Source organism: Cuculus canorus, chromosome 8 (genome assembly GCF_017976375.1).
Source record: "Cuculus canorus isolate bCucCan1 chromosome 8, bCucCan1.pri, whole genome shotgun sequence".
Classification (NCBI taxonomy): domain Eukaryota; kingdom Metazoa; phylum Chordata; class Aves; order Cuculiformes; family Cuculidae; genus Cuculus; species Cuculus canorus.
In genome coordinates this window covers 2,960,221-2,976,263 of record NC_071408.1, presented here as the reverse complement: position 1 = coordinate 2,976,263, position 16,043 = coordinate 2,960,221, and the positions used below count along the sequence as shown (strand labels likewise).

The following is a 16,043-nucleotide window of genomic DNA, read 5'->3' as shown; positions in this document are numbered from 1 at the left end:
CCAGGAACCAGGCAGCTCCATGGGAGGTTCTGCCTGCCTTGGTGGAAATCTCCGAGAGGGAGAGCAGGGTTCCTTCCTGCTCCCTACTCATCTTTGACCATTAGCAACGAGGAGGTGCAAACAGACGGCGTGGAATAAAGCACCTGGCATGCAGAGATATAAAGGGAAGCTAAAGATCATGCTCAGCTCCCATGTGGGCAAGAAGGAAGACATGGCTGAAGCAACACAAGACGTTCCCAGGAGAGAGGAAGCTGCGAGCTTGCTACTTCTAAGTACTACTACCACTTAGGCAAATCTCTCCTTCCGCCTTCAGCTCTTCAACCTGTTTCAGAGCCCTGGTGACAGAGGAGGAACAAATGCTGCCAGGGAGGATTTTGGACCAGACACCACTGTTACTCCTCACTATTCATCCATTTGGGCAACGGTGGTACAGGCAGGGGAGATGCTGAGCAGACAAAGTGCTTTGCTCACTCTCAGAGCACGAACAAGGAGCAAAGGCATCAAAGGCTGTGGCCTATGGACTTGATTTTTCCACTGTGAAAGAGGAATGGCTCAAGCAGATGCTACTCAGCTCAGATGGTGCCACCAGTGAGACTCATGAAGCCTTGCTTGATGATGGAGCTGGCCCATGGGTAAGGAAAGAGGACAATAACAGAGTCAAGAACACCTTCACAGACAGAATTGCTAATATAAAGAACAAATCAGCCAGCTTAGACTCGCTGACATCCACCTTCCCAACAGCACTTCTCCAACTCTGCTATATCACATGTATAACCCAAACCATTCCACGATTCTATGATAGGATATATATTTAGTGAAAGTCAAATCGTTATGACCCTCCTTAGCTTCCTCTTTACCAAAGCAACGTGTACAATCTCAAGTTCAGTCCCCTCACACTGATCTGTGGCACTGCCTCAGACCTTCACATAAAACCATTAAAGCCTAAAAACTGAGTGAATAAACCAGGTCAGGTCTCGGCATTAGTTAAGCTGTTGCCCCTGTGATGCTCTGTACTTATAACTCTAATTACCAGCTTCCTGCAGAATTAGAATCTACTTGAAGAAGTTGCCACTCGTAGCAAAGTTTCTAAATAAAATTAGACTCAGCTTCTTTAGAATATCTATCCTTATTAACCATAATCCACAATTGAGAAGATATTAAATTCAGTTATTAAATAAACTATTTAGTTACAAAACCACAGCGATTTTTAAAGCCATCCAAACATCAGCTTCTATCCAACGATATCTTTGTGCCAGAGCCAAAAGCAGTAAAAGTTCCTAATCAGAAACAGAAGGGAGACAAATAATATTTTGGCTGGGAGTTTAAAAACACATTTTCTAATGAAACCATCTGCTGCTACTACATAGCATGAAGAGTGTTTCAAATTGATAACTACCTTGCAAACACGACAGGAGAAGTAAGGAGGATTTATGAGTACCTGCTCACCTGCTCAGCTACTTAGAGTGAGTAAAGCCATTTACGAGGGACCACACTGCAAACCTACCTACACAGGGGTTATTTCACACTTCTTTCCTTCTCAGCTCCGACTCCAAAGCCGTTCCCTTCCACCGCACAGGTTCTCCAAGAAAGAAGATGAAATAAAATAGCGACAGAAGAAAAGCTGCCGGCAAAACCTCAGCCCTGGACACGGGGCGAGCAGCCCCGGGGCTGCTGGAGGAGCAGTGCCCTGGGAATCTACTTTTGAAGGGTCCATGACTGCTGGTCACTTTTTACGAGCTAACTCTTAACACCGCAAGAGTGCTGGAAGTCAAGCAAGAGGGGAAGAAGGCCATCTTGCCTGAGCAGGGATCTTCTAGAACTCAGATGGAAAAAGAAAGCATAGACACTGGCAGCAAGGACAGGCAGCTTGGGAAGACTACGGAGATGCTGTGTGCCACTGCTGGGAGAAACGCCACGTGGCCAAAACTCAAGAGTTCACGGTGGCCACCATTGTAAAGGACAACAAAAAACGGTTTTTAAAATATGGTAGCAACAAAAGGAGGATCAGAGATTACATTGATCCATTACTAATGAGGTCAGTCACCTCACAACCAGGGACACATGAAAAGCAAAGATGTTTAATGCCTACTCCACCTCTATCTTCAACACCGACGCTGGTCCCTTGGACCGTGACTGGGGGGGATGACAAATCTCTTAACTAATCCTGAACTCATTCAAGACTTACTGCTCCTGCTAGGTGTGCATAAATCCATGTGAAGGATATCAAGCGATCAGTGTGCCCAGATGATGGTGACCAAGTTGGTGAAAGGCCTCAAGAGCGAGACTTAGGAGAAGCAGCTGAGGTCACCGGATTTGTTCAGCTTGGAGAAGGCTACGGGGTGATCCCATCACAGCCTACAACCTCCTCAATGGAGAGGTGCTGATCTCTCTCCAGTGGCTGGAGACAGGACAGGAGGAAGTAGAATGGAGCTGTGTCAGTGGAAGTGCAGACTGGACACGGCAAAAGGTTCTTCACTGGTTGTCAGTCACTAGAACAGGCTCCCCAAGGAAGTGGTCATGGCCCCAAGCCCACCAGAGTTCAAGGACCATCTGGACAATGCTCTCAGCCATATGGTTCAGTTTTAGGTGGCCCTCCAAAGAGCAAGGAGCTGCACTTGATGATCCTTATGGGTTCCTTTCGACTTGAGATATTCTATGATTCTGTAATTCTAACAATTAAGTTGCTACCATCATCGAGAGTTTTAGCGAAGGTCCCACCTGGTTCTCAGTTTCTGAAACCTGAGAGAATTTTCCACTGTTCAACAGTGACAAGGCAGCTACCTCTTGATTGTTACTAAGCATAAAAAGAATTAGTTGTGTAGGAAGCCCCTATCTGATCCAATAGGTAATCAGTAAAAAACTCCACTGAAATGCAATTTAAGGTGCCAATAGATGGGATTAGTTATTAAAAAAAAAGAAGCCCACGTGACTACCGAGTTCAGTTTCTTTCTGCAGACTCCACACGCCAAGCCACGAAACTCCCTTCCCTGCAGACTGAAAATGCACAGTCACACGGAAATGACCGTGCACAATGACCAACTATGTTGAGACATTTCTCGAGGTTTCCATCTCACAAGAACTGCTTATTCTTGATGCGGTAAGATTATTTGATTATCTTTATAAGTGTTAAGCTTTAGTAATGGAAACCGCAAGTATTTACTGGCATCAGCATTCATCATGCACCTCCAGAGATAGGCATCTATCAAAAAATGACAAAAGAAAAGTAAAGATTTAGGACATGCTTGTTTTGTTAAGCCAACACCCCAATAACGGGGCAGTTTCTTTGAAGAGTCATATTACTAATCACAAATGTAATAATGTACGTTAAGGCTTTGAAAGCTCTTTACAAACACTACCTAATTAACCTACACAGACAAATCCCAACAGGATGAAGATGGTGGTTTGCAGGTGCAAGCCTGGAAAAAGTATGTGAGAAGACTTCCAAACCACCACTATTCAACAAATCTATTCGTCAGCGAAGTGGCATGAGCACAAGGGAAAATCTGAGTTTTCTTCAGGGTGCAGAGAAACCTGCAAGGAGGATCAACAAAGAATGTCAAGAAGCGTCCTGACTGCAAATGCTTCCTATATCCTTAACCCACAGGCATTCTGGGAACCCCGGATTCCTATAGTGAGGGAGGGGAGGTATACCAAGATGTAGGTGAATGTATAGAATCTCTTGACCTCCACTTGATACCAAAGGAAAGTACGAAGAGTAGCGATCACCCGGCAATGGAATTCAACTCAAGGGCTCTAGAGTAGGGGCAGCAGCTTAAACGAGCTTTCCATAGTAAAGCAAGCTTTGAAATGATGGGAAAACAACCGAAGAGAAGCACCCACTGGGCATTCACCTTCACTTATTTCAGCCAACTGAATACAAGCTGACTCGTAGGCATAAGTCAGGAGGATGTAAAGGCTGAGAGTCCCGTCCTGCTTTGCAGGGGAAGGCAGAGCACGTTCCTGAGCAGGCAGGTTCACTAAAGCAGCTTTGTAGCTGCCATTCAGTTTCCAACAAGTTTAAGGGCAAGAAGTGGTAAGATTTGAGATGATGTGCACATATCTTACGAGTTGCCCTCTAGGATAAGGAAGGTGGAGGCAGAGGGGAAGAAGCTGAAGACAAAGGGAAAAGAACCAAGAAGCCATCTAATGAAGAAAAGACGGGAGACCAAGGCGTGCACGCTTCTGCAAGTACAGAGGCTGGGACTGACGCACTCCACTCACCGAGGCACCTTGAACACAATCAGTAAAGCCAGGGCAGAGGTACCAAACCCATTCAGGCAAATTAGTGAACTCAGACCAAAGGGTAAGTGACTCACATGAAAGCGATGTGGTGAGTCAACAGCAAAGATGTGAATTCAAAAGTCTTGGAGACAAAACCCATTGCTCTAATCCCTGGCACTCAATTCTTCCGAACAACTGAAAGCCACGCCAGGATGGCTTTCCTTTTCCATCGTTCTTATACACGGCACAAGGGACTTAAGTTAGCTTTGAACATATCAGCTTTGGTATTATCCAAACAAATTCCACTGAGCCTGATTTAACAATGCAGATGAAGCGTTTTGGCTTATATCTGTACCATTTCTAACATCCACGGGCCCTGCACCGCGTGGACAAGCTCAGCACCACACAGTTTCCCTGCAGCCAATGGGTGCCTCATCTCAACAAGGGCCGATTGCTTCATCACCAAACTGTGGATGAGAATCAAAAGGATTTGGGAAATGAGACCTATTTCAAGAAAAGCAAGCTCCAAAAAAGATCTCAATCATATTTTCCAGTAATCTGGCAAAAAAAAAAAAAAAGAAAAGCTCAAACGTATTAAATCTTGTTTTGGGAATGAGGACTGTAGATGAAAACCATCTCCAAATGCCATGCAAATGCCCTGGAAACACAGTTCATAAACTCTGGACAAGAATACCTGCAGTGGAATAGAAACTCCACGGCGTACACAGATGATTATTAAAAAGTTGTTCTGCGAATCCAGTCTTAGAGAGCTATACACTGTCTTTAATCGATTATAGCATTTTTAGGAAATTGTTCAGAGCAGAAGAAAATCGTAAAAATAAACTGCACAGGAACACGGGTCCAAGAAATCTCATCCTCTGTGTTTGCAGAATGGGCCTCAAGATTAAGTGAGGAAATCTGAAAGCATTCACTTCCCCATCCAGGCTTGTTTAATTATTTCACAGGTATTAAAGTCTCACAGCATGCCCGCAAGGCACACGTGTTGCTGTTCACGGACAGAAAAACTCAGGCGAACTTTGAGTGAGCGAGTGGCTTGTTTCAGATTACACAATGACTCACGGGGTGCTACGGAAAGAACCAAAATGAAAATTAAACCCCCTTGAAAACGTTCCTTCACAACACACACAACCTATATCTCTATAAACAAAATATGGTACTTGTTCTACCTTTTCACCTTCCTCAGAAAGCTCTCGCAAGCACATTTTACTGTGTGAGACGGAGTTCAAAAGTATTAAACGATGACACATATACCACCTTCTCCAAACTTCAGATAACGTAAAAGGAATTCTTCAGTGTCAGTTCTAGTTTCTGCAGAACACTCACATTCTGCTTACACTGAACATGCACAAAAGGAACCAATTATTGATGAATTAATCAGCTCGGATTAATTCCTCGACCCTGTTCATTGCTTGACAACCTCACTACCACCACCCCTAGTCTTCTTGCCACAATTCCAGAGGCAGAAGAGGATGGGGAACAAGCAAGGAAGAAAGAGTAGGACAGAGAAGCTACTACAAAAGAAGTGGATATGTACAAGTGTATCCTTAATAAATTCAAAATAATACAGGGTCTACAAAGTCACTGTAAAGCTCATCAGGGTTGGGCACCCTTCCTCACTGTGGTGGGACCACAACGACCACCAGTCCATCCAGTCTCGTTGGCCGGACTCTGTAGGCTTGGACAGCACCAGCCAGGAGATGAAAGCTGCAGTTTCTCAACTCCTCTAAGAAATAAACTTCATAATCCAAATCCTTTAAAATGGATTAAAGGAAAAGAAGAAAGGAAGGAAAGAAAACATTTCCTAAGCCTACTCTAACACTCAACCAGCTCAGTTCCTGCTGATCTTTCAGGCACGAAGGCCATACACAGCTGAGGCCGTTTCAAGAGCACAGGCCGGGGATCAAGCACCCAAGGGCAGTTCTAGAGCTGGCATGTGCCCGGAGCAGCCACACACTTCTTGTGCAGCACGTATTTCATGTGCCCTTCAAGCATTCTTCAGATGACGATCTCAGCTCAAAACCATCTCCTTAAGAAAGCTAGGAATTCAGAATCTGAGCAAAACGAAAAGCTTGGATTTATCTCCTTTACCTGATTTTTACCTAAGCACAGCCTACTAAGAATTCAAACAGTACAGAACCAGGCAAAAGTTAGAGCACTTAAAGTTGCCAGCGCAAATGGAAAGCTGTGATTTTTGTCTCACGATAGCATTCACACAGCTTTGTCCTTTTTCACATAATGGGCACACCTTAAGTGAAACTTCAGCTGGGCGCAGGATTTGGTCTCCTTAAGCTTTAAATGTAGAGCACAAGAAAAATTATTCTCTATTCTAAATGCCATATGGGCATAGATGATTAAGAATTTTTCTTGCTTCTTCCATCTCTCTTTACATCAAACCTTTCTACTTCCTAAGTCTCATTCACTTCTTTCAGAAACAGAGACAGGGCTCCAAAGGTGATACTAATCCTGATGTGAATGCTCCAAACTTACATCACGGGAAGTGGTCAAGTTCCTGCTGTTTTCCTCTCCCAGAAAGGTTTTCATACTGTGCATGATATTATCTCTTCTCTGTTGCCGAAATTTCTTCTCCTCATCACACAGAGCCATGCTGAACCGGAGATCAGTTGAAGAGCTGTTTTGCAAAACAGACAGGCTTTAATAAGAGGCATAATTGAAAACAGAACCAAAAGTATCACCTAGAGAAATGAATAGAAGTAAAATCCTCATTAGCTTACAGAAGATGGAAGAAAATAAAATAATTAGTCATGCAACATAAAAGCATCAGTTGATTTCATGGAGTGATGGATGCAAACAATGGCACATTGTATCCTTAAGATGTGTATTTGATATAGAAACCTCGGTGTTCACATACCAGTGAAAACCAGACATAAAATACGCAGTTTCTAGTGGTGCATTATATGGTTGTAAACACTAAATTGAAGTATAGCAGGTGAGTTCACCACTTACAATTATAAAGGCACAGTCTAGAAATTTAAATTCTCTGCTTATCCACTGCAGAGAGAACTGCAACGTGAGTTGCATGACAAGCTGAGAGGGTTGGGGTTGTTCAGCCTGCAGAAGAGAAGGCTCAAGGAGACCTTAGAGCAGCTTCCAGTGCTGAAAGAGGCTCCAGGAAAGCTGGGGAGGGGCTCTGGATTAGGGAGTGCAGGGATAGGATGAGGGGAAATGGTTTTAAGCTGAAAGAGGGGAGATTGAGATGAGGATGTTTTGCTGTGAGGGTGGGGAGGCCCTGGCCCAGGTTGCCCAGAGCGATGGTGGCTGCCCCATCCCTGGAGGGGTTCCAGGCCAGGTTGGATGGGGCTTGGAGCAACCTGATCATGGCAGGGGTTGGAACTGGATGGGGTTTAAGGTCCCTTCCAACCCAAACCATTCTATGATTCTACGAATTAAAAATTTTCATACATTCCTACTAACACAGGCTCTTGTTAAGTTATCAGTTCCTGTGAAAGGAAAAGGTAATTTTGACTCTGTATCCGTTCAGTCTTACAATCAAAACCTGTACGGATCTCAACACAAGTTGTACTGATTGGTCACAGGAAAACCGCTTTTTCTCTAGCTTTTTCCCCACGCTGTGTAATCAAAAATGCACACTAGGCTGCATAAAGACCTCAACGATGTACTTAAATAAAAGCTACAACTTTAGTTCCCACTTCTCTTTTCAGGTATCATGGCAGGAGGTCACCTTCATTGGCAGTCGCCAACTCACTGCACCTGTACGTCATTCCAAGGGTTTGAACTTCCACGCCTCCTCCCAACGGCACTGCCTCTTGCAGACAGCAGTGAGGAGAGAACAAATTTGTGCTGGGATCCATCTCACTGAATCTCTGCCTTTACAAAGATCAGCTCAAAGTGTTTGTGGATCCCTTGACAGGTTAGTGACAAGGCAGCGATTTTAAGAGTCCTTTATGTAAAACAAAATTGTGAAAGGGATCTGTTTAGGCACAGATTGCTCAGACTTTAAAAATCTATTATGCAATAAAATAATGGGCTTCAGAAAAAGGGGGGAAAAGTCTGCCTAGAAGCAATGTTCCATGAAGGTGTATATGATACCATGAACAATAAGTCCAGAATCCAAAGTCTACGTGGGCATCTGGGAACCACAGAGCAGAAACAATCAAATCCTTTTGTTTAACATATCCCAACGCCGGCTGCCTCAGAGCACCACGACGCAGCCAAGCATCTTCAGTTCATTTCACGTCAGATACAGAATATTTGTAACCTACAAACCTGGGAAGGTTTCAGGGTGGTCATAAGGACCTCTGCATCCCTTCCAGCAACAAGGCAGCGAGCAAGGATTCTCCCCGGGGGATGCTCTCGGTCTCCAGAGCCATTGTGAGGGAGTTCTCCAGCTCCAGGCCCAGCGCTGCTATTTATAGTTATAGACAAAATGACTCTTTGAGTGCCTTCTTCTCAGTAAATTCATTTTTAGATTTAAAAGATATTTTTCCCTGATGATGCCTCAAGGTGATTTTTGGTCTTTCCCCTACTCAGGTAAGGGAAGAGGGAGAAAGGAAGTCAGAGAGAAGGGAAAAAAAAGGAAATAAGAAGCGGGCATCGGTGAGCTTTACAGATGGTGCCACCTGGCACAACCGGGATCTTCACCTCTGACCTCGGCGCTGCACGGTATCGACATTCAAACACGTTTCAGGGGCAGCAGATGATTACCCCTACGCGATGAAAGTTAGCGTGAGATGCAAAGTGACCACCGAAGGTAGAATAATGAGGAAAACAGCGGAACCCAATGTCTGTGAGTTTATTGGAGAAGAAGTCCTTGAAAAGGAAAGCACTTAACATAAACCAGAAGGAGAAATTCAAGTGTGATGACTTCATTTGTGCAAACCTTTGGGAAAGGCATACTTATTTGTACAAGCAACGGTTTTCAAGTCAATGACAGAAGTACAATGTAAAAGTCACCCTCAGTTTTAAAGTCTTCTGACTTTACAATACTTGGTATTTCTATGTTAAAACAAGAAATTTTTGCACTTTACCTGACATGTTTTTAAGAAAATTCTAACGAACAGAGTAAAACAAAAAACACTTTTGCTGCTAATACGTTTTCCACTTTTTTAAAAAAATATGAAATACTCACCATACTTCAAGAGACAATTCCAGAGTCATTTCTGTGACCTAAACAAGAAATATTAAAGTATGTTTACACCTCTTACAGAAGGAAAAACCTCAAACATACCTGGAACATAAACTATTACTACCAGGAGGTTTTCTATAAATCACTTTTTTTGAAAAGGAGGGCATTTCTGAAACACACAAGTGAATTTGTCTATGGAATTTTCATTTAAAAGCACAGCATGTGAATCCAGAACACACTACCAGCACTGAACACAGCTGGAACGCTGTTAGGGCCTGACTTCCATTCACCGGATCCCATTGTCTTGGCTTTCTTCCACTGACAATGATTTTTTGCCGGTGCTATTCAACCTTAGCCTGAAGGGATCTAAATTGCCTTCACACTTCTGATCCTTTGGTCCTGGTGCCAGCCACAATCTGCCTGCTACACGCTCCCCAGTGTGCCACGTAAACTGCGTACTTGACTTATGGAAGTAGGAGAAAAACCTGTAAGGGAACAACCGCTCCGTGGTCCTACAAGAAAGCTGGGGAGGGGCTGTTCTCAAAGGCCTGTGGGGACAGGATGAGGGGCAATGGGGGTAAACTGGAGAGGGGCAGATTTAGACTGGACAGAAGGAGGAATTTCTTCACCATGAGAGTGGTGAGGCCCTGGCCCAGGTTGCCCAGGGAAGGTGTGGCTGCCCCATCCCTGGAGGTGTTCCAGGCCAGGTTGGATGGGCCTTGGGCAGCCTGAGCCAGTGGGAGGTGTCCCTGCCCATGGCAGCGGGGTTGGAATTGGATGATCTTTAAGGTTCCTTCCAACCCAAACTATTCTATGATTCTATGAATATACATCTATATGCATATCAAGATAACCAGGGGTGATGGGTACAGCTACAAGTACTGAATTATGCTCAGAATGGCCTGTGATGCGTTACTCTAATAAATGACGATACTCTAATACGTGTAGAACAAGCTAAGTCACACACAGACTCAGCAACGCCTTCCAGGAGTTACCGTGCAGGCAGACAATCCCTGACTCCAGCTGGTTTGCATACTTGCTTAAAGAGAACAATCCAATTGAAAATTCCCTTTTTTTTTTCAGGGAAAATTCCTGCATTATTGCATGTTAACGAGGGTTGTTACAACAAGCTGTTACAAACCTTTTTGAAAGTGAAACGTGTAATAACGAAAGAATTTCTGTGAGCTTTCCGGAAGCCGCAGGGCATCAGCAGGAGAGGTTACGTACTGACCAGGACACTGAGTAACCTCTCACGCTAACGAAGACCGTTAAGCTAAATTGAACCACAAGGTGCAGAAACTGGTTTAGCAAAGGGAAGTTTGAAACTAGACTTGGAAAGAGGGTCCTTTCAGAAGGGACACTATGGCATTCAGTGGCAGAGGGCTGCTTAGCTCTCTCAGGCCTGTAAGGATGGAAATACAGCACCTTTAGAACTCCGCGTTCATCTATGGGCAATGATGGGCTTAGAAAACGAGCTCACATAGGGTACGGAGAGAACAATCCTCACCTGAGATGTCCCCTCCTGTGTTCCTAGACACCCAGCTATCCCTGACTGAAGGGCTGCCATCCTTACCTGCTCCGTGATACATTCCAGTCCCTTCTTGCATGCAAATGTAGCTCTGCGTTAAGAAAAGAGGTACGCGCACAGTACCAAGGCAGACTGATGGGATCAGACAGAGTTTTGGATTCCTTTTCATCTAGGAACATGTATTTCTGACAAGTATCAGAAGCAGGCCAAAGGGTTTTCTTCTGCTTCAATCAGTGCCTGCGGGAATATTCTGAGCAACACCAGACTCAGCGAGAGTCTTTAGGACACAGCACTTCCCCTTCACAAGCACCATCCTCTATTGATTTGTGAAAAAGCTTATCTAATCAGAACATGGAGCAGATAAGATTCAGACATGATAAAAGACTAAAGCGTGGCAAGTTCTGGTCTACACAGTGTCTTAGATCTCCCAGTTTGGGTGTTCTTTTGAGAACTTCCCATCACGTTCAAAGCTGCAGCAACAAAGACAAAGCTGTGCATTGCAACTTACTTCATTGAAAGTTAACTGAACCTCCTTCTTCTCTCCCAGTTTCAGAGAAGATATCGGAAACGTGGATGTGCCAAGAGTCTCATCCATAACGTAGTTGGCATCCATCAAAGTAACCTAGAAAAGATACAAAGGTATTCAGTTCTGCTCTGATAAAGCCCTTTTTAATTCCACACAGCCTATGCCTAAAGTGAAAAAGAAAAATTATATGGAAAAGGACATGGCTAACCCAAGCCAGGCACCACCCAATGCCAAGACACACTCCTTTAAAGCGGGATGAGCTAATGTCCAGCATAGGTGGCACCCTCAAGGCATTGAACTGCACGAGTATGACAGTGCCGTTTAGAAAGGGTTTTTATCTGAGCATCTTTCTGTCAGTGAATCTCACTGCCTTTCTAAGCAGACATAATAACCTCAAATTATAGAATATACAATTACCTCAGATTTCCAGTTAGTAAACCTTCTTTATGGAGACACATAATTTTAACGTGAAATGCCAAAAAATTTACAGCAACTTCCCTGTGAAGATAGAAGCCATACATCCTAGCCTTACGTCTACAGACCGAGGTTTTCAAAGCAATGCTTTGGCAAAAATGCACAGCACTTCAAATTACACAAAGCTTTTCTCTGTATCCAGCCAGATCTTCAAGTCTCTTCTCATGTCCTCCATGTCAGAGCACATTCCTTTTCAAAATGTGATCCTACCCGAAGGCGTGTGTGGATACTGCAGAACACCGTGCAGTGCTTCTGCTCTAACCCACGTGGGGCTACGTCTAGCAGCCCTTTTCCGCAGTGGGAGCCTTCCAAGTTCTCAAGTCAGATGTTCAGAAAGAATTTCAAATTACCATTTTCATGGTTTTTATTACATGGGTTCTCCAAGATCATTTGGTTTACGATTTTTTTTTCCACTTTGAGGAACTCCATCTTCCAAAATATCATATGTTTGCGGCTTGGATCATCTCTTTTGCATAAAACAAATGGAATCAAGATACAATCACTTGAATAACTAGTTGCTACATCTGGCTTTAGCTTCTTCTCAGCTATAAAGAATCTTCTTCATCCTGTGCCACAAGCAACTCTTTGAAATCATGAACTGTATTTCAGGTCAGAACTCATTATTTTAATGGCATCTACATTCTTCTGTTTCCTTGCAGAACGTTGTGTACATTGCTGTAATCTCTGAGGGTGTCTTAAAATCAACAGCAAAAACTTCTTAATGGTATTTCAGAAAGCTTCTTACACTTCAGAGTGAAAACTGCACTTGGAATACAGCTAAAGATTGAGATTAAAATAATCTGAGGAGTTGAGAGGATTATATGAGTTTGGGAATTCACAAAGAAGTTCTGGGTGGGGAGGTGGTTTCATGGATTTTAATTTTGATTCTGCAATCCGTGTGGAATCCAAAGGCTCTGCAGGACACCGCATATGTGCACAACAACTGCAGAACACAAACATCAGTTTTGTCTATAAACTAATGTCTATACCTCTCACGGTGAAGAGAACGTTTGCTGTGAATGGTACACGTGCAGGCCGACAGGCGCACCAGCCAGGGCCACAGCTGCCCACCACCACAGGGCATCCCTGGCTCTCTGCAGGCCATTTGCATGGAATTTTATAGCGTGTGTCTCAGAAACCCACAACAGCCTTTAACTATTGCAAGCACACATTCCCAAATTCTACTTATAATCCATCTCTGCAAAGGCATAGGTGAAGCTACTGTGAATTCTCTAGTATTGTCTTCAGTGCAGGATGCGTATCATACATCTTCATGCCCCGCCAAGCTGGTCATGGGATTCTCCCCGAACATAGAATCATAGAATAGTTTGGGTTGGAAGGGACCTTAAAGATCCTCCAGTTCCACCCCCTGTCGTAAGCAGGGACACCTCCCACTGGCTCAGGCTGCCCAAGGCCCATCCAACCTGGCCTGGAACACCTCCAGGGATGTTTAACCTCTGTCACAGTCAGCCCGTTTAGACTGAAATTCTCCAAGCCTGGGTCAGAAGCCTAGACGTGTTATCACCATCCCCTGCGAAGCACCAACCTAACTAAGGACTACAGATAAAGGTTTGCCAGTTAAACTTAAGGCTCACCTTTAGTACAGCACCCAGAAAGGCTTAACATACTGAGACTTGGTGGTGGCTTAGTCACCAAGCCTGCACATGGGCAAAGCGTGCCCAAAACATCACTGGGTGGGCTCCTCAACCCTCTGCTCCAAGCACAGAGAAACAGAACCGTGCTTCTGCTTTCAGGCTCCTTGGGGAGAAGCAGGGAATGGGCAACGACCTGATGTTACCCCCAGCTATTCACTGTCTACAACAGTTGAATCAACATAGTAAGTAAAAAGAAAGTAATTTAAGGCTGATGTAAAGAACAGCAAGCTACCAGCCCCCAGGAGCAGCCCGAGAGATGACTCGGAGGCATATTTCACAACGTCTCTCAAAGCTAGTCCTTGAATTATACAACTCACACACCACCTCTCGCTTAGCGCCACACCTCAAGGCAAAAGCCAGCCTTTAACATTTAAAAAATCTTGAGAGAACAGATGCCATACACGTCCAAGGGAGTGTTATTTTTATCTGTCAGACACGGTACAACTTCCATTTTCACAGATGCAGCTCCGCCATGTGATTTACCTCAAGAACATTCTCTTGGTTGGGGTCCAAAATGAACTCAAAGGTCTCGTTCCAGACGGGATTCACATCATTATTGAAATGCTTGGTTCTCTTCCTGCAGTCAGGGGCGGACGGGATGAACAGCTCCACATAGGGATCTGGAGTGTCAACTACAGAGCAAAACCAACATTCACGTTAGATAAAACTCAAGTTTGGGTTGTGATAATCAATATAGTTATAGGAAACCACAGATCACCTCCTGGCGTATGACAGGAAAATGCTCAACTACATAAATTAACTGAATATTACACCACAAAGGATACGATGATAATAACAATCTCTCCCAAAGAAACAGGCATTGTGCTTTTAGGAGGGGAGAAATACCCTGAACAAACAGAAGGACACCGGGACTGACTTAAGTTTATTGGAAATACATATGAGGTCCAATACAAAAACCCAAGACTAACTCTACAGCTCAGGAACCAAGAGTGAGAGGAGAGAGAAAGAGATGTTCTAGAACATGTTCTGACCTGTCACAGCGAGACAACACTCACCTCAAGCATTTCCCTCTGTATGAGTGGACGCATGTTCAAATCGACATTTTCTTACCCTTGGTCAGTAACCTCAGTGTGCAAAAGTGAACAGCAAATGAACATGAAGACACAGTGCTTTGTTTGTAAAGCAGTTTTTGACTCATAACAACATCCCTCCGTTTGAGCATCCACCCCATTCGCCAAAGTTGGCTCCTTCTTCCCAAAGATCCAGTCAGTGCTCAGAGGAACCCATTGTTTCACAGCAGAAGATGTGAAAACAAACCCAATAAGATCCTCAATAGCTTTTCAGACAACAATCTGCAGGATTGCTTTGAATGCTGGCAGCATCAATGCAGAGTGTCAGCTCAGGAAGGTGACCGTAGTTGAATTTTCTTTATTTGTTAAATAAAAAGAGTTACAGGCGCAGTCTTGGGGTTTTTGTATCAGACCTCATGTACTTCTACCAGGTAGTGGTTATTATTTTCAAAAACCCTTGCCCTTCCTCTCTTTCTAGCCTTTAATTACTTTGGCTTATGTTACAGAAGTATTCCAGAAAAACAGTCTCCAGTTAATAACAAAAACAAGCAGCTTGGTATATAGTTCTGGGTCCTCTTTCACATTGGCTGCTTTGGCAATCACAAAGGACATCAGACAAGTCTCTGGTGTGCTGCTCAACACAGCACAAGGAGAGCACCTCAAATCCAAAGCCGCTGCAGTCACCACAGCTTTGTGGAGGTCACCACGGAATCAAGGTCTTGTTTAGGCAGTGGATTTTTAGAGCACTAACTGAAAATAGAGAAATGTATGCCAGCGGTAGCTAACCAGAATTATCAGTGGGAGAAAAGTACACGTTGACAAAACTCATCGGATGTGTCTAATGATAGCTGTTCCCGAGAGCAAAGAATGAATTGTTGGCAGCCCTGAAAATCCCACCTTTCCAACTGGTTAAAGCATGTGATGTTTCCTGTCCAGTGAGGGTTTTTCAGTTCAAACTGGGCCTGATTGTAAAGGCTGATGTAGTCCTTTAGAGATTTCCCTAAAAACTTGCTTGGCTGATTTGCAGGAGAACGTTGGGTGTTACTTCAGTGCTGGCGACAACCATGAAAAGCCACTCGCTCAGCTGTGGGAACACAGCTGTGGGCACGTTGTTCCAGCATCCTCTCTCTAAAGTTTGTCCTCTGCTATAGCAAAACATTTTCGAGCAAATACAATGCCACCAGAAACAAGAATATTTTTAAGGGTCTCTTTTTGAAAGTGATTAAAACCCATTACTAGGCAAAACAGGTCAGAACATTCCTCCTCCTACACGTTTGGAAGTCTAAAGATACTTTTTTCAACAAAGCCAAATAATTTTAGAGCCTCTTGAATTCCAGTGGAACCAGTGAGATTGCTGAGGTCCAAAACCACAGTGTCATTTTAGCTGGGACCAGAAGAGCAAAACAATAAGTTTTGATACTTTCAAATGGGAACTGATTATCTTCAGATAAAATAAACCAAACCAGACAACCAAAAAAAGGCT

At 43.9% G+C, this 16,043-nt stretch overlaps 1 protein-coding gene across 5 annotated transcripts in view; it reads right to left on the bottom strand.

The window, feature by feature from the left end:
- PLA2G4A (phospholipase A2 group IVA) overlaps positions 1-16,043 on the bottom strand; it is a 225,138-nt gene that overhangs the window by 28,886 nt on the left and 180,209 nt on the right. For all 5 annotated transcript variants that reach the window (XM_054073588.1, XM_054073589.1, XM_054073590.1 and 2 more), the window contains 4 exons: positions 14,013-14,161; positions 11,383-11,496; positions 9,350-9,387; positions 6,730-6,871 (listed from right to left, as the gene is read on the bottom strand). In XM_054073588.1, the coding sequence (XP_053929563.1) occupies positions 6,730-6,871; positions 9,350-9,387; positions 11,383-11,496; positions 14,013-14,161 (443 nt within the window). The remainder of the gene's footprint in view (positions 1-6,729; positions 6,872-9,349; positions 9,388-11,382; positions 11,497-14,012; positions 14,162-16,043) is intronic.